Below are 19,572 nucleotides of genomic sequence, written 5' to 3'. Positions count from 1 at the left end.
CTAAAAGCTACCAAATGTTGTCCGTGAACAACATTAAGAAAAATTTCACAGAAATATTTAGCATGTAAAGTGTTTCTTTTAATATACAGTTATGAAAGTAGCAAAATGACTGTTCAAACTCGATCAGAAACCATAAAGCAAAAGTGCCCTCTGCAGTCTGTATAAGTGCATGACATGTACAATGATGTCTGTGTCCTGGTTTTACCTGTGTGTGAGTGTGTATCTTCCACCATTGCTGAGAGTGCTCTGGTCAGGGCCTCTCCAACAGACCGAGGCTTTCACACAGATCTTACAGCGGAGAGTTACACTATCGCCCCTGTCGCAGACCACCTCATACAAGGGGATCACAAACTCTGGGGGAACTGCTACGAGAAAATCAGAAACATAGTCATTTGGCTGTTTCATTATGACTGAAGAACCATTTAATCTATGCAGAGAGATTTCCAAGAATGAAAGAACAATATTTTTTACTCACCATCATACATGTAGTTGGGATTCAAAAGCTGAAGAAAAAAAATGATGTCATTTGAATGTTCATATGTAGAAATTGTCATAACCATGAAATTTCATAAAGAGTAATGATTACATAATGAATCATTAGACTGTTAAGGCAGTACCTTTGCAGAAACCTTATTGGCTGATCCATCTCTAGATTTGTGATAGCCATTCACTGGTTTGCCCTCCTTCCTTACATCGTTTTCTCTCTTTTCGGATTTTCGTCTGATACGTAGAGCTGTGTGCCACGATGAGGACTTCCTGATTGACAAATATAGCACTGTTTTAAGAAAGCTAATTCACAGCTAGACTATAAATATTAGACAGCAAACAAGAAGTCAAAACAGTGGTGTCTTCTTTTAAGCCTAAATTTAAGGTCAATATGAACGCTAAGTGAACTTACTTATATACTTAATAAACATTCTTAATACACATCTCTATTTTGACAGTTCATCAGTGCACATGGCAATATATATATATATGTATATATATATATATATATATATATATATATATATATATATATATATATATATATATATATATATATATATATATATATATGCAAAAGACAGCTGCATGGATAAAATATAGAAATTATGTTGCTTGAATGAATAAAAAAATTGCAAATTTCAATACAAGTGTTGCTGCTTCACTTTAGAAGTAACCAATCAATCTATAATCACTAACAATTAATAACCAATACTAACTTGAGGTTTACATCAGGGTAGTCAGGAATAATAGTGGAGGTGTGACCCAGAACATAGCCAGGGATCCAGCCCTCGGCTGCTGGGCATTGTTCTGTGGCAGCACGGAAAACTAGGAACATGTTTTGATGGTTAGAGGCCAATATCTGCACAACCTCTCCTTGATACACGCTGATCTCATCTTCTTTTAGAGCCACATAGTCCTGGGTCACCAACATGGTTGACACACTGCTGCTGCTGCTACGTTCACTCTAAAAACAGATACACAGCAAAACATTAGAGTACTTTTTATATTATTTATATTTGATTTAGTATTTCTGTATATGAAGTATGCTGAAGACATTTAGTGAGCTGGAGCATGTCAGATGGCAAGAATAAAGCAAGTGAGAGCAGTTCTAGGAAAAGATTTACAAATCAAAGTTGTTTTAGTTTACAATATTCTCTTGAAAGTTACACTAAAGAGTCATGCACACTGACAGTTCACAGTTAAATTGCTGATGGTTGTACTTTGGTTAAGTGCATCATGTGTCATTACGTGGGGATGAAGTGAGCTCAAATGTTTATGTTCAAACTGACAGTAGTCGCAACGTTGAACTCTTAATGTTCAACATTGCTAATCACTTACTTTCTCTAAAAATAATGACTTTGGCCTCTTTGTTGCTGCAAATTGCTTTCAGTGTGATTACCCCTTAAGACTGTGATTTAAAAGACAAAAATCCAACACCCTTAAAGACCCCATGAAATCAACATTGGAGTTCTGTGGTCTTTTAACTTCAGAAGCATCTATATGCTAGTGGACTGCTAAAAGCTGAACAGAAATATCCGATTTTAAAATGTACAATCTTTCTCTTCCAGGAAACAAACAAAATAGGCTGATGCACTCATGTGTGTACCCAAATGTTTTGTCCAATAAAATGCTCTCTAGAATGAGAATATACCTCCCTCTAATACCCTTATACTATGATATGTCTCACTCCAACTTCCCTTTTCAATAGTAAACAAATCAGCACTGGATTTTTATGGGGATTTTAACACCCCACAATTTGTTTTTAAATGGATTATCCCAAAAAGCATTTTTGAAAACTGTAAAAAGAAAAGGTTAAAAAAGAAAAAGAGCTAGTAATTGTTAGTTGGCTGGTTTATGTACTGCCAATGCTTGCACATCAGGCCTTCTCAAGCAGTTAGACAAAGAAAATCCTGCCAGTTCAGAGCAGATATAATCAGAAGAGATAGTCAATGGAAGTACAGAGTTTCTGAGAAACTCTCAAAGAGTTATCCTGGTTAACAGTGTACTTTGTTAGTTGCTCAGCACAGTCAAACCAGGCCAGTTAATAACCACAACAGCCTGTAAGAAACCTCTTTTAGTTCAAGGACAATGCACATATACCTCAGCGGGTTAGTATGAAGCCGGAGGTGGAGGTGAAGCAGGACTAGGCCTCACTGAAGCCAGGAGCTAGGGATTGGCTCTTACCCCATTGCTGTGAGTTGAATGCAGGGACTGCTCACTGGTGGAGGAGCAACTACTGATGCGGTCCAACTCCTTACTGTGGGTGGAGTGCCTGCGAGTCTGACACTGGTTGAGACTCAATGTGTCACTCTGCTCTGTGAAAGAGCCAGGCCTGCCAGTAGGCGAGACTGGCATTGAGGCCCAAAATGGGGAGCCTTTCTGGACTGTAAAGTTCTGAGGATTTAAGGGGGAGAGAATGGGCAAGGGTTCTTTGATACGGGGCTTTGTTAGGGTGAGAGACAGGGGTACGACTGTAGCTCTTGAAACGTGTGTCCCTGATTGGGTATCCCCACGTAGTTCCTTCAAGGTGGTCTCCAGAACCCGCATCCTAGGGACCTCGCCGTTTAGGTTCTGGTCAGGAAGTGGACACGTACCTGAAGTGCGGTCATCTGGGGCAGGGGCGTGGTGATGCTGCACTGGTTGGGGGAGACGAGAAGAAGGTTGAGGAATTCGGGAAGATCGGGACCGAGAGCCACAGCTTGCACCCATGGCAGAGCTGCTGCTACCCCCTGGAAGTCCACTGCTGCTGGGTCCACCCAGACTGCTTGCCCCAGCATGGTTCCGTTGGTATTCAATGGGTGAAGTCAGTGCTGAGAAGACAAGAGTTAACGGTTAAAAGGTGGTCTGGTGGTTGTTCATGGGGTTTTACACCTACAACCTCCCATTTTGTAACTTTATTGGAAACTCTAAGATTTTGTTACCATTAAGGAAGTTTCTCTGATTCTCCAGGATGCTGCTGATCTGCTGTATCCAGGCCTGGCAAAGTGCCCAGTTCGAGGAATGGAGGGCATAGTGCTCTGTACTGCCAGTTGATGACCTTGAGGTCAAAATAAACTTACAAGGGTCATTGTCAGGACTCTCTTCTAGACCCAACCAACTGACCTGCAGAGAGAGAAACAAGACATGTATGTTTTTTACTTGCTATACTGTGTCTTGAGCACAGTGTTTTCTACAGCAGTGGTTCTGTCTACACACCTTTATGCTGTTCTTAAACAGATAGCCCGGCATGGAGAAGCCCTTCTTTTTATCTAGAGGTTCACTAAAGATAACTATCTGCTCAAAGAGAAAGACGCGCCTCTCTTTCATGCGGGAAAGGAGACTACAATCCTGGTCTGAGACCATGAAGGTATCCTGGAGAAGCAGTCTTCCCTGGGCTACAATTTTACCCTAAACACATACATAACAAAATAAACAATACTCAGTCCTCAGAACAATTCAAATTCCCTAGAATCAGCAAACATAAATAACAATTTCAACTTCAAGTTCAAAACTGCACTAAAAAAATGAATATTCACAACAAGTAGAGTGTCATTTGAAATATTGTACAGTGATGTTCCCATATTTTTTTAACTGGAGGCGCGGTCACTTTTTTTATTTGCTCGGATTGTGAATATTTTTTGTCAGGCATCTAAACTATTTCCTCAAAATGAGGATTCATTTTTGGTTTGATTTATTATGATGTGGAAAAAAAAAAAGTTTGCGAACAGCTTGTGGACTTCCTGCTGATTTATGACCATTCAGGCTGTTAATGACTGTGCTTTTAGGATCCCACCTACATGCTTGAAAACTTAAATAAGGTAAATAAGGTAAGAGAAATGCATCTTACATCAAATCCTTGGAGGCGTCCAACATTCATCATGTCATTGCAGCGTTTCGGAACAACACACATCACCTCTACTGCTTTCTGTGAGAGAACGTAGTTTAGAACTACATTTTTAAATTTTCTGAAGAAAACATGACTGGTGCTTGTTTGTGTAAAATGTGTCACAATAATACTATGGTGTTGTAGGAGACTGCTAAAGTGCTGCTAGGTGGTTCGCTAACTAGCCCAAGACAAAGGCCTTTCATTCACCTTCATGCCTACAATATTCTGGTCTGTACATATGGCTATGGTTACAGATCTAATATGATTTATGTTTTAAGTTTTATAATCTACTAGGCATAGGCAGATTAAGTATGATTGGTTAGAAATGGCATAAAGTTAGCAACATTTTTCCTCCAGCTGCATGATTTGAGGTACAAAATCATTCATATTTGTTGCATAAATGGTGCTGAATGAGTTACATGCCAAAGTTAAAAACTAACCAATGTCTTAACAAATACCCTTACCTCTAATTCTACGGTATCCAAACCAGCCTTTTTGGAGATCTTGAGAAAATCCTACAATTAAGCAATGAGAACAATGATGAGAAAGTTAATTTATGTTGGAAGATATCAATCTTTTCTCAACATCTATTCTTTACATAAAGATGGGTCAGTAGCAATGGGAGGAATGACTACTTTGCTAATGAAATTTTTCTGTCTGACCTTCAGCAGAAGCTGGTATTTCATGATCCGCTGCACTGGTTTGATCAGTAGATCTGTGATCTGTAGCCTGTGGCCCAACCTCTGTTTTAAATCCTGATGAGGATATAAGAAAAGATGAGATTGTGTAGTTATGAGTCTGTCTCGCTTTTTACGACTCATGTTTAAATGTCAGGCAGGATGTAGGCAGTGACTTGAGTCTTACCTCAAAATATGTGTCAATGTATTCTGAAACAATGTGCTCTGATTTGGGTTTGTTTTGGCAGTACACAATGTACATGTGCAGTCTTCGTTCCTTTGGCCAAAACAGAATTTCAGACAAAGAAGGTCAAAATGTATTCATTATACTAAGTAAGATTTACAAAATTGCTTTCCAGCTGGGCTAAAGCACACAATGTACTAACAGCTATGATTCATCTCTTCACTAATCTATTGTGTATATCACATATTGACCACTTTCTTTTAGTACAAGTATGGCACGTAAAGGAAAAGTTAACCTAAAAATGATAACTCTATCACCATTTTCTCACCCTAATGGTTTTCTAAACATGCATGAATGCTTTTATTCTGTGGAATGCAAAAGAACATATTTAAAAATGGTTTGCCCCTACAATAAAAGTACAGTAAGTGGGGTCCAAAAAGACATTGGGCCCTATTTTAACGATCTAAACGCAAAGTGTTAAGTGCACGGCTCAGGTGCACTCAAAGCGTGTCTAAATCCACTTTTGCTATTTAAACGGCGGAAAAACGGTCCGTGTGCCGAGGTGCATTTTTGGAATGGTTTGTACAGTACCTATTCTTAATAGTAAGTAATGGGCGTAACATCAAATAAATCAATCAGAGTGTCATCTCCCATTCCCTTTAAGAGCGAGATGCGCTCACGCCATGGCAGATCGCTATTTTACATGGCGGAATTTGTTGCTGGAGAAGCTTAACGCTTCTCAAGCCAAGAAACAGATCTGCTTGTGCACGAAGTTAAAGCGCGTGAGCAGATCATCTACGGGACAAGCAGGAATCCACCAAAGCTCCATGCGATGAGTCAGTTAATATATATGTATGTGTATTGGCACGATTGTATAATTAATTACCCAATTTCATTCATCATAATAAGTAGTAATAGGCTGAATTGCAAAAGGTAGACTAATTCTAATACACACAATGACTATCCATCATTAATTTTTTATATTTATTTAACCTACACAATAATATTCTTTTACACTGTAATCCTTTTGTTTTTAATAGTTGGCATGTTTGTGTGATGCGCATCCCTGTGTGTATAAGAAAAGTCAACGCGCACTGTGGACGCGCACTGTGGACCCGCCCAGAACGCTCTTTAAATAACAAAAAATATTGCGCCATTCACTTTAGACTTTAGACCAGGTTTGAGTCGGTCTATGGCGCAGTCTATGGCGCAGTCTATTTTCAGCTCCTTTAAATAGCAATGCGCCAGCAATGCGCCTGAACACACTTCTTTTTTAGACCATGGACGCAAATGTATTTGCTATTTAAACGACGTGGCGCAGGACGGGAAAATGCAAACGGCACCGGACTGAAACTAGCAAACACACTTGCGCTGCACCGTGTGTCCCATTGCGCCGGATGTATGATAGAGCCAACTGACTTTCATTGTATGGATGGAAAAACAAAAGCCAAGTCAAGTCTGGTCAAATCTTTAATATCAGATTAGAGCTGGGTGATAATACAGTTTACATATTGCGATGCGATTTACATATCACCGTTTACGTGTATACTGTAGGTATGTGGACAAAATGAAACATACTTATATATCTTACTTTATGTAAAAAGCTGATATAATATAATATAGTTATTTTTGCTGCAGATATTTGCTTTATAGTATATATTGCTTCAAGTGAGTTTACTGAATGTATACAGGCAGTGCTGGGTAGTAACTAAGTACATGTAAAGTAATCTGGATTACGTAATCAGATTTCAAAATTTAAGGACTTGTAATTTGATTATATTGAATTTTAAAATGCTCAATTAGTTCAATTATTGTGAATTTTTTTTATTATTGATTACATGATTATGTACTATTCACATAAGTGAAGTAAATTATTCAGAATTGATTGATTCACCCCAATTCTTTTTTTTTTTCCTTTTAAATTGTCTACTTACCACTTACTGTATATACATTTTTGAAAAAACTTGCCTGTAATGTTTAATGCATTTCATGATGTTGATAACAAATAATGTAATATATTTTCTTTCTCTTTTTTATTAATATGGTACACAATTAATTAACTAAAAGCAATTTTTATAATGTAATTTGTAATCAGTAATAGACCACAATTTGTAAGTAATCTACCCAGTACTGTATGCAAGTAAAGTAGAATGTACCATATACCCAACTCTTGATACTTCACTGGGTGATAATATAGTTCACATAAAATTGAAAGCAAAGCTAAGCAAAGCAAAGCAAAGCAAAGCAAAGCAAAGAAAAGAAAATATATATATATATTTTTTTTTTTTTTTCAAAACATTGAGACATTGTTCAAAATCTTATATTGTATTGCACAATTTTCTGCATCTAAATCTTGATGGCTTAAAAGTGAAGTGTGACATAATCTACTAGACCATCATTGCAAAATTATGTTTAAGTTTAGTTTGGAATGGGACTATTCTTCACCTTTAAATATAACACAATTGCATAATCTGCCAAACCCCACAATGAATCATTTCATACCTGTCTGATAATCAGGGGTGCGAGCCTATCTGGGTCTTCCAAGCACTTCTCTAGTTCACCAAGAAAGAAGCTACAAAGATGAGAGGTGTAACATTAATGACAGGAAATTAAAGTAAGGGGTCTTAACTGTATTTATGAGAATGGAATCTAAGTGTCACTTTCACATACTCTTTATGCCAGTCATAAATCTGGTGAATGTTCCCAAAGACGATCTTATCTTTGCCCTTCATGTCGTCGGGTACACCCTCCTCCTTCATACTGCTCATGTATCCCTGCAGGTGCCAGAACACATCAGTATGGTTACCATGGAGACATTGATACATAAAGCATGTGATCTTACTCGACGATCATTCTGAATAAGCGACAAATCCAAACCACTCTCATTTTATGTGTTACACTGTGCCAACACAGCTGACACAAGGCATTCAGAGACACTCTTAACAATGTCAAACAAATCATGTGATTAATTCACGACAACACTTGTTTAACTCCTCAATAGATAGATAAGACCACTGAACAAACAGAACTCAACCCTGACAGCAGCTGCCAATTATGATTACTTGAATGAATGTGTTCCGTTGCATGCGGTGACCATAGCGATCTCATTGTGGTATTCGTTAAAAGAACTTAATAAGAGCCAACCTCCACGACTGCACCAAGGTCCCTCACATAATCTTTCTCCGTCTCCACCAGTTCCAGCAGTACATAGCTGAAAATCAAAGAATCATTCTCATTCAAATCAAAGACAAATTTAAGATGGCTGGCAGAGTCAAAGGAAACATTCAATTTCAGTATCAAAACGTATTTGTAAAAACATTTCTAATTAAGAAATCTAATTAAATTGTACCCAATATTTCAGTGCTACACATTTTTATGCTTATTATAGTACTTTGTAGGAATCAGTTCAAGACGATTTGCGTGGCACATCACAATGTATAAAAAATTATGACACATGATCCTGTACCTGCCTTGAACTTTGTTGAAGATGCCGTCAGTACAACACTTTTCTGTTCAAAATGTTTTTTGAAAACTTTTGTCATACCAACAAACTAACTGTGTTATACCTCTCTGAAGCTCTGTGACCTGCATTGATATTGTGTTGAGAAATGCTTGAAAGCTCTCACGTTATTCAACATCTAAGTCAGACACCTAAACATTCCAAACATGAGATTTATTTTGTTGTGGCCGTTCAACTTGTATGTGTCTTAGAGAGATAATATAACAAATATATGAAGAAAATAAGACAGGAACACACTGTCGTCTCTTGAAGAATCCAGTCTTGCGTTCGTCCATCTCCTCGATGGGAGAGGAGGAAGACATGAAGGAGTTATCTGATGGGTTGAAGGAAGGACTACTGCTATCTCCTCGCTCAACAGGGAGAGAACTAGGCCTGTCCTCCAGACTCTGAGAGAGAAAAAGTGGACAATACAAAAACATTCAATGTAAAAACTCAAGTTGTGATCTCATACAACTTTGTGGGCTCCTACCACTTTGCTCTTGACGAGTTCCTCAATGGCGCTGACCAGTTCAGCTGCACTCTGTGTCTCTGAGCTGCTGGGACGCCCAGACAGACGGGATGTAGCCTACGCAAAAAAAAAAAAAAAAAAAAAAAAATGTTCATAATCTCACTAAAGTAGGAATATAACAAAAAACAAAGCAAAGCAAAACAAAACAAAAAGTAAAGCAAAGAAAAGCTAAACAAAAAACCAGCAGGAACTTAGGCTAGTTTACATTGGGGGGTTTTTAGCACCAATTTATACAAGTTACTCATCAAATATTGGTGTTACATTCAGTGATATCTAATTTGCATATTAAACACCCTACATGTGTTCTTTTTTTTCATGAGGCCTAATCTATTAAGTTGTGTGAAACCATCTTTGCGTTATGGTTATATAGCTGAATGACTATTTCAATTTAATAAGTAATAATAATAAATAATTAGCACTGGATCTAGTGCTAAAAAGTGAACCACAACTCACAACCACAACCTACTATAGACTTTAATATCCATTTATTATGTGAATTTGCAATGATGCTCACCATTTAAGTGTTCTGACACTGAAGACGGAAACATTCCAGTCCAAATATGGCAATAGGTGTGGTTTCTGTATTCGCCATTCAATCAGGGGCTGATTTCAAACTGGTAGGGGCATATATAGGGGGAATGGAAGTAGGAACTTTGGTTTGGAAGATTTAGGTTGTTTTGGGTAAAGAGTAAGTGCACACATGGCCCATCGCATGTGATTGTACGCACTCCCGAATACTCCATTAAGGGACACATGAAACGTAACGGACAAGGTCAAGGGCCTTTTCAGTCTATAACAGTCAGAAGTTCACATTTATAGAAATGCTACTGAACAGGATCAGATTATGTGACTCAATAAACAAGTTCTGGCAAGGCACAAGTGAGGACATGTGGAGTATTCAAAGAAATTAATGGACAAGAAGGAAAATATACAACAAGGACAAGGTGTAAAGTAGAAAAAATGACTGAAAAATAGGAAAGATGAGGAGAAATTTGGAGGAGAGAGAACTATATAGAGAGATAAGGAAACTGACACAAAACAGAGGCAGAACAGAAATCAACATAATGCTGGAGAACATTAAGAAATAAAGAGAAAACAGACAGCAGTTAGAGAGGCCTATCGGAGACCTTCTAAACTATCATAATTGGTCAACATTAAGTCAGCATGAAACCATATTTACAACAGATTGTACTTCCACAAGGAAATGTAGGGTGAGCAGTTGTGGAGGACTGTTCTCTCCCTAAAACAATTAGTATTAGACTAATTTATTAATTGGTCTAGAACAGCATATTTTTAAGCAGTCACAAAATCTTTAAACAAATCAATAATGATGAAAAAAAAAAAATCCTTTCACAAAATTATATTCATGTGACTGGCATTTACCTTGCCCTCCTGGGAGTCCTGATGCAGAAGGCTATGCTGTTGGATGGCCATAGGGGGTGGCAGGGGAACAGAGTCTGGCCCTTCCTCCCCTTCCTCCTCACCACAGCTCTGCATCCCTGAGGAGGAAGACTTAGACAAAGTGCCACTGCTCAATCCCTCACTTCTCATTCTCTGTGAGGACAGAAGAAAGCAAGAAAGACAAATAAAAATATTGTTAATAACATTGTTAAGCTATGAAACAGCTGTGGCGCATTTTTATACCAAACTAGCTCCAGTGCAAGAGTTGCACTGTATTTAAAAGACATGAATAACCCTTTCGGTCACACTTTATATTAGGTGGTCTTAACTACTATGTACTTACATCAAAAAATGTAAGTGTACTTATTGTGTTCATATTATATTGCAAACAGGTAAGGTTAGGGACAAGTTTGGCAGTCTGGGTAGGTTTAAGGGGGGTTAAGGTGTCAGGGATGGGTCAACAATGTAATTATACATTTAATTACAGAAATTAATTACAGTTAGTAGATAGTAGTTAAGATCACTTAATATAAAGTGGAACCACACTTTCAAATCAAGGACATAAAAACAGACAGAACGCTACATTTACCAAATGCATTTTCCAGGATATTAGTGGGAATTAACAAACTACAATATTTTTTACTCGTCTGGGTAAAATTGTTTTACTCGTCTCACTTTAACCATCCCTGATGTTGCAATAGACTCTTTTGACACATTTTATACTTTAATTAATATTATTTATTAACTTTTTTATTTTTGGGGGGGATCTGGAAGTGTTATATAACTGTCAAACTTAAAATTAAAAATTAAAATTTAGCTGTTATGTCTGTAACCCCTTAAGTGATTCTTGATATGTTACATGTCTTCTTGACAGTGTAATGCTTTTTCATAATTATTCAATTTTTGTAAAAAAAAATAAATAAATAAAAAAAAAAAAAAAATATATATATATATATATATATATATATATATATATATATATATATATATATATATATATATATATATATATATATATATATTTGTTTTTTTTTTGTTTTGTTTAAGTCTGTATTGTTTTCTGGTAACCAACCTCCTCTATGGTCTCATCTTGTGGTGTGGCGGCACTATCATCTGAGTCTTTCTGTGAGCCAGCGTCTGCGTTCTTGCGGACATCTCGATTCTTCTTGTGCTTGTGTGCAAGTTTCTTCACATGGCCTTCTGCTTTACCACTGCTGAGTCGTCTGACAGGGCTTGTCAGCCACTTGCGCAGAGTATTTCCGGGCCGTTTGGGTCCAGGACAGCTCTGCAAATGACCTGGCTGCAGGGTGGCACTGCCTGAAAGTCCTCCATCATTACTGGAGACTGAGAGCGTGTCTTCAAAGAAAGAAGGAGAGAGAGAAATGGTGTTCACATGTTTTGCTGGGCCTAGTCAGTGTTTTTGCTTTATAGAACTGCTGAAAAGGCTTTCAGCACAACTCTACAACTCTTTTGGGGCTACTGTGCATGCAATGTCACTGTACTATAGTTTACTATATCATAACTATATAATAAACTTTTTATAAATATAGCTAAAATGACATTAAGTATATCTGAAAAGTCAATTCTGAATAATGATAATTATTCTGGGGCTTGTGGGGAAGTGTGTGAGCATGCTTTTCTGACCATAACAGTGATGCAAATTGCAGCCCTACTTTTCACTTCAGAGAAGTTTCTGTTTTCAGCCCTAGTCAAAACTGAAACTGCAAAACCGTCTTAAAAGACCTTGCTCTGCTCCTTAGAGAGTATTTCCTTACATAAAGCTTGCATAAGATAAAGAAGTCTACTGATTTGCAGAATAAATACCTTAAAACTTCAGAGGGAGAGTGGAAAAATCAAGAAACTAATAAAAAGATCTTCATTGACTGTCACTATATACATCTTTCTTATGTTGTATATATATATATATATATATATATATATATATATATATATATATATATATATATATATATATATATATATATATATATATATATATATATATATATATATATATATTGTAAGGGAAACAGGTCAATTTAGCTCAAAGGGAATCATTTAAGATTTTAAAGGGAATTTGAACAGCATCACTGTTTCACAGCTCATCACTGAGACACCCTGCGATTCACTGAACAAGCCGTTTAACATCAAATCTGCGCTGGATATTACTATCTAAAGTATAGTGAAAACACTATCAATTAGCACAGTAACAAGATCGGCAGTTTATGACATTAACTTGTAAGCACAAAACACAAGATACTTCTCTTTTCAATATGATTAAGGCTTTATTAGATAAATCTAAGACATATAAACTAATCTAACACATAAACGCACGCACACATTCACACAGGTTGCAGGAAGATCGAAAGTTAGGGAAAAATGAGTTTAAGAGAAGTAAATGTGTAATCCCAAGTTTACAGCAATACGTGAAATTGCATAGACATGAACAACCATCAATCACTTAATTAACGCTCGCATTGAGTTCCTCAATGAGGTTAAAATTGTATTAGATACACCAGTACAAATGTCTGAAGGTACATTGCCTTTGTTGTCGATGTCGATGATTGGCTGGAAGTTCAGTAGTCGCTAAAATGACGTCTTGGGAAGCCCGTGGTTGGGCGTTGGCTGAAGACGCAGAGTTGTGTGGGCTGGTTTGAGTGGAACTCAGTTACAAAACTTAACTCAGAGCACGAAACTCTCAAACGGAAAAGAAAAGAAGTAAAGTTTGACGAGACTATGTGGTTTCTTCTCATCGTTGCTAAGTAGCAGCAGGCGTGCAGCCTGAAGCACGCTGGAACCGCGCTCAAAGAACAGTGATGACTAACAGCATGGCTAAAAGCTAAAGCTAGGTAACAAAGCTACAAGCTAAGAGCAAACTAAAAGCATACTAAAAGCTGGCATGACTGATAGCAAAAGCAAAGCTAAAACTAAAAGCTGGCATGACTAGTAGCAGAAGCAAAGCTAACAACTAAAAGCAAATATTTTATGGTGTCCTAAGTATTTCAACTGGCCTGTTGGCCACACCTCAAATGTTGTCTCGACCAATCAGATATTGTCTTGGCTCCGGGGTATCATAAATCATATGTTATCTTATCAAGCATGTGGTCCGAATTTTCCCGCTCTTGCAGGGTCTAAATGATTACTATAACAAGAATATGATACATTTGACAAATAACTGATGGTCATGACTATTTCAAGCAAGCAGATTCGAGCACATACATATGAAACATGAATATGTATCCTTAAGCTATCCAATAGATATTAAAAGACATACAGAATAAGTGATTATAACATGATTGTCACATGTATGGGTAACATATAAATGAATACAGAGTTAAGCGAAGGACTGATATTCATTTAGAAGTCATTTTAGAGTTCATTTTGGTCCATATATATGTACAAAAAACAGTTTCTTTGTCATTATCTGACAAAGATTTCTATGGAGACAAGAGGTTCAAATCTATATATATATATATATATATATATATATATATATATATATATATATATATATATATATATATATATATATATATATATATATATAATTCTCAGTTGTCTTGCTCTTAGTAGTTTGTCCCCTCACTGTGGGCAGTATATTGAAGTATCTGACCCTATTGTGTCCCATTTGTCACATATAGTTAACGTGTTAAATATACACACACATAGCTTCACCTGGTAACAAATGCCAACATTTACTAACTAATAAACACATCAGTAACAGCAGAGAGTATTTTATACTATTGATGTCCACAAGTGAATCATGGTGAACAGATTGATAATATTGATTCATTTGAACTGTGTCACAGTTGGTAGAACCGTTGTCTCATTTTGATCTTTTGTGGGTGGGGTTATGTGTGTGTCTTGTCATCACTGATTGTTTCATGTGGGTATGACGGCTAATTGTTTCATCAGCGGGAGCTGAGATTCATTTCAATTCCCTGTCTTTTGTCTTGTGTTTGTCAGATCATTGTTTGAAGTCTCCCGTGTTCACCTGGTCTTTTCATCTTTGATAGTTTCCTGTTTCGCTCAAGAAGGGCCGTTTCACTTCTGTATCACCGTTGGTTCTTCACCTCCTCATTTACCTCAGGATCGCCCCTCTCAGTCCCTGCGTCACGCTCTCCTGTCTGGTTCCGGACCTGATCCCTGGCCGCGAGAGATCTGCCCTATATTCATTGTGTGGTTTTCTGTTGATTCCCTGACGTTCTGTGTTAACTTTGTTAACTTTGTTCATTAAATCTTCATTGCACTTGCATTTGCTTCCTCTCCTCGTTTGACGTTACAAACCGATTCACTCACAGTCTGAACTGGTTAACAGCATAATTTTGTGTTTGGCACACAATTTGGCAAGTTTTTACATTTTTGTATCTGTATCTGTCTTTTTTTTTTTTTACAACCTTCATAGCTTGATATAAATAGTAAATTAGCCTGTTTAACACATGTTGGTTTTTATAATATCCACAACAGAATATTTATGACAAATCCCAGATTGGAGAACTTGAGACATGAATATGATTGAAAATGATTATCTAAGTTTATGATTTTAGTGTGTTGTTACTAGATACTAGAAATTTCAGTGATGAATGTGGTATGTGTGTTTGAAGTTCAGTTACAAATTAAATTCTCTTGAACTGACGTTTAATTCACACCTGAACAAACCAAGCCTTCAGCGCCACAGAAATGAGGCCTGTGTTGGACACTGTGTATGTGTCCCCTCATATGAAACTTACAGTAATTTGTACATTATACCAGATATAAATCATATTTAAACAAATCTGAAATATTTCAGAAAACTTGAACTATTTTTAAAAACACTATCCATCCCAACTGAGGTAGCGTTGATTAATTAGGAAAGGGTGTGATATCACATGCTTGAGGCGTGACAAAATTATTTTTTCACCTCTCACTTCAAAGGTCTGATGTGAAATATTTAAAAAAGAAATTTATTTGTTAGAAACTCTTAATTATGGCGCTTTCAAATAGGAATATTTGTCTGAATCCATAATAAAGACTCACTCACAAACACATGCGCAAGGTTTCATAATGTTTTACTGCATGCACATAGCAACCTTTATTGGGGGAAAACGTGTTAATATTTTTTATTAATAATTTAAAACATGTGCAACAAGTTATTACAAAAGTACTCATTGTATTCTTGATTTCATAAGGATTAGAATTTTTTTTATAAAAACGCCACACCACAAGTTGAGACTATAGAGGAGGTTGGTGACCAGAAAACAATACATAAACTTTTTTTTCTCTTTTCTTTTCTTTTTTTTTTCTTTTTTAATAATACAATAACATAATGAAAATATTATAAATGATGTAATTAAGTAAATGTAATAACCTATTGAAAACATTGGGGTATTGTACATGACTTCCAAAAACATTTTTACACACACGCACCACGCACACACACACACACACATATATATATATTTATATTTATATTTTGTTTTTTCAAGGTAAATTATATTATATTATATTTTATTTGAACTATTCCATCACATTCATTCAGTTTTTGGGTGAAAAAAAAAAATATATATATATATATATATATATATATATATATATATATATATATATATATATATATATATATATATATATATATACATATATACATACAGTGGGGCTCGAAAGTTTGGGCACCCTTTGCAGAATCTGTGAAAATGCAAGTAATTTTCAAAAAATAAGAGAGATCATACTAAATGCATGTGATATTTTATTTAGTACTGTCCTGAGTATGATATTGTACATAAAAGATATTAACATTGTCCAAAAAGACAAAAAAAAAAAAAAAAAAAATGCTGAAATTATTAAAATAACCCCATTCAAAAGTTTGGGAACACTTGGTTCTTAGTACTGTGTGTGGTCACCTGATGATCCACGACTGTCTTTCTGTTTTGTGATGGTTGTGCATGAGTCCCTTGTTTGTTCTGAACAGTTAAACTGAGCAGCGTTCTTCAGAAAAATCTTTAAGGTCCTACAGATTCTTCAGTTTTCCAGCATCTTTGCATATTTGAACCCTTTCAAGCAGTAACTTTATGATTTTGAGATACATCTTATCACACTGAGGACATTTGAGGGACTCAAACACAACTATTTTAAAAGATTCAAACATTCACTGATGCTCCAGAAGGAAACAAGATGCATTAAGAGCTGAGGGTGAAAACCTTTGAACACGATGAAGATGCCCAAATTTGTCTTATTTTGTTGAAATATACTTTTTTCCCACTTAGTTCTGCCCTACAAAAGCAACAGAAGATACTTGTATGTTTCCCCGGTACACAAATTAAGTACAATTCACCTTGATCTTCAAATTCCAAAAGTTTTATTGTAAAAACAATTTTCTGTAAAGTTGCTTTGTAATGATTTGTATTGTAAAAAGTGCTATGCAAATAAACTTGAATTTAATTGAATTGAATCACTTAATATGAATCTTAAGATAAACCCTGCATATGATTTATACATCTGTATACCAACACACCCTACTCTTAACTTCCTAAATACATTGAAAATTCTTAAATAAACAAACCACACTATATTAAGCTGAGTATGACTATTGTATTCAGTCCTGACAGTGTTGTTGTCCTGTGAGGCACGTACCCAAATCCAGCAGCCAGTACTTGCAGTTCTCTGAGCGTCCTGAAGCTGAACCCATATGACAAATTGGCTTGACTGATCAAAATGAGTGTATTCCATATGCCATACCAAGAAGTGATCCGAACCGAGGAAGTAAACTACACTAAATCCTCTAAACCAAAAGGATTTTACTGCATAATGCTGAGAGGAGAGTGATGGACTATGAAAGAAAGGGTGGGAGAGAAAGAGAGGGAGGTTTGCTGTTTCATGCACAGCTGTGACTAAGTTATGCTCTGAATGAGAGAGGGGGGGGGTGAGAAGATTCAAAAGGAGGAAAGAGGTGAACCTACAATTCTTTAATATGAGAGATGTCATTCTGAAAGAGACAGTTACAAGACTTCTCACAATTAGATAGTTTCAGGTTATTTACTAGTTTTTTTAATTTGCGGAAAATCACAAAGACTATAAGCAGGTTATATTGCATATATTTGCATTTAGAGAAGTAAACCTATTTTTATGACCATTCTTTTTTTCGTGGCATTTTGTATTTAATCTTGTCCAAAAATTTTAGACCAGATTCTCATTACATAACATTTTACAGTATATTAGTCCATACAAAATTCTCCACTCTTTTTGACTAATGAATTGAAGGAGTTGTCTTTGATTTTATAGTTTTCATTGTCACTTTAAGTTTTATATATATATATATATATATATATATATATATATATATATATATATATATATATATATATATATATTTATTTATAATGACTTTCCCGGGAAATCACATTTTTAAAATTCCCTGTGGTTTTCCAAGACTGTGGGTTTGACATGATCTTGGAGACAATATGACATGAGATTTGACAGGTTGGCAATGTGAGATTCACCCAATTAGATCATTAAAATTTAAAAAAAAAAAAAAAGATTCTTTAGATTCTTTATGTGAAGATTACAGAAAATACTATGTTGATGATGGCATTCAGCAAAACAACATCAGTCAAGCTTTGACCTGTTCGAACATTTTTATCATTTTTCACTATTATTCAACAGTAATAATACATCTCAGCCATAAATGACAGTATTAAAGTGTACAGTACGGCTCGTAGGCTTGGCCAATATCATGTCAAAGCAAGAAAATCAAGCAAACTATACAAAACAACTACCTCTGTATCACCTACACAAATGGCTGTCTCTCTTACAGACTGCACCGGGGTGGATGGCTACAAAGATCTCCCTGTTTAAGCGGCTTTGGCTGCTTAACAGTAGCTGGTCTGTGGCCAGTAAAACTGCATCCTTTGCTACACACACACACATTCACAAACACACACACACGCACACACACACACACACACACACACACACACACACAGATCTTTAACTGTTAATGCCAGAACTAATCAACATTCTGCTAAAGATTTTGCTCTGGTCTCATGGTAAAATTAGATTTTTTTTCAGCCCCTCTGGACCACGTGGCAACACACCAGGTGCATCTCAGTAAATTAGAATGTCATGGAATAATTTATTTATTTTAGTAATTCAACTCAAATTGTGAAATTTGTTTATTAAATAAATTAAATGCACACAGACTGACGTAGTTTAAGTCTTTGGTTCTTTTAATTGTGATGATTTTGGCTAACATTTAACAAAACCCCTCCAATACACGATCTCAACAAATTAGAATACTTCATAAGACCAATAAAAAATAAAATTAAATAAAATAAAATAAAAAACTTTTTAGTGAATTGTTGGCCTTCTGGAATGTATGTTCATTTACTGTACATGTACTCAATACTTGGCAGGGGCTCCTTTTGCTTTAATTACTGCCTCAATTTGGTGTGGCATGGAGGTAATCAGTTTGTGGCACTACTGAGGTGGCATGGAAGCCCAGGTTTCTTTGCCATTTCTCATTTTCTTCTTGACAATACCCCATAGAGAATCTTCAGGTATGGCGAGTTTGCTAGCCAGTCAAACACACCAACACTATGGTCATTTAACCAACTTTTGGTGCTTTTGGTAGTGTGGGCAGGTGCCAAATCCTGCTAGAAAATGAAATCAGCATCTTCATGAAGCATGAAGTGCTCCATAAGTTAGTGGTAAATGGGTGCAGTGACTTTGGTTTTCAAAAAAATACAGTGGACCAACACCAGCAGATGACATTGCACCCCAAATCATCATACACTGTGGAAACTTAACACTGGACTTCAAGCAACTTGGATTATGAGCTTCTCTGCCCTTCCTCCAGACTCTTGGACCTCGGTTTCCAAATGAAATACAAAACTTGCTCTCATCTGAAAAGAGGACTTTGGACCACTGGCCAACAGTCCAGTTCTTCTTCTTAGC

At 36.2% G+C, this 19,572-nt stretch overlaps 1 protein-coding gene across 4 annotated transcripts in view; it reads right to left on the bottom strand.

Moving 5' to 3' along the window:
* LOC128030934 (triple functional domain protein-like) overlaps positions 1 to 19,572 on the bottom strand; it is a 252,485-nt gene that overhangs the window by 9,888 nt on the left and 223,025 nt on the right. Inside the window, exons 36-53 of one of the 4 annotated variants that reach the window (XM_052619030.1) lie at positions 11,717 to 12,000; positions 10,627 to 10,797; positions 9,205 to 9,300; positions 8,973 to 9,121; positions 8,360 to 8,426; positions 7,886 to 7,989; positions 7,718 to 7,787; positions 5,219 to 5,308; positions 5,017 to 5,109; positions 4,819 to 4,869; positions 4,316 to 4,393; positions 3,685 to 3,876; positions 3,411 to 3,591; positions 2,674 to 3,299; positions 1,206 to 1,453; positions 618 to 756; positions 476 to 503; positions 206 to 365 (exon numbers count right to left, since the gene is read on the bottom strand). In XM_052619030.1, coding sequence (XP_052474990.1) covers positions 206 to 365; positions 476 to 503; positions 618 to 756; positions 1,206 to 1,453; positions 2,674 to 3,299; positions 3,411 to 3,591; positions 3,685 to 3,876; positions 4,316 to 4,393; positions 4,819 to 4,869; positions 5,017 to 5,109; positions 5,219 to 5,308; positions 7,718 to 7,787; positions 7,886 to 7,989; positions 8,360 to 8,426; positions 8,973 to 9,121; positions 9,205 to 9,300; positions 10,627 to 10,797; positions 11,717 to 12,000 — 2,827 coding nt within the window. Of the gene's footprint in view, positions 1 to 205; positions 366 to 475; positions 504 to 617; positions 757 to 1,205; positions 1,454 to 2,673; positions 3,300 to 3,410; positions 3,592 to 3,684; positions 3,877 to 4,315; positions 4,394 to 4,818; positions 4,870 to 5,016; positions 5,110 to 5,218; positions 5,309 to 7,717; positions 7,788 to 7,885; positions 7,990 to 8,359; positions 8,427 to 8,972; positions 9,122 to 9,204; positions 9,301 to 10,626; positions 10,798 to 11,716; positions 12,001 to 19,572 lie in introns of those variants that run through there. The other 3 variants (XM_052619031.1, XR_008187999.1, XM_052619033.1) reach the window with 3 other exon arrangements.

The sequence above is a fragment of the Carassius gibelio genome, chromosome A16, assembly GCF_023724105.1.
Source record: "Carassius gibelio isolate Cgi1373 ecotype wild population from Czech Republic chromosome A16, carGib1.2-hapl.c, whole genome shotgun sequence".
Lineage (NCBI taxonomy): Eukaryota > Metazoa > Chordata > Actinopteri > Cypriniformes > Cyprinidae > Carassius > Carassius gibelio.
Note: the sequence above shows the minus strand (reverse complement) of the source record. Positions and strands in the feature narration are given on the sequence as shown.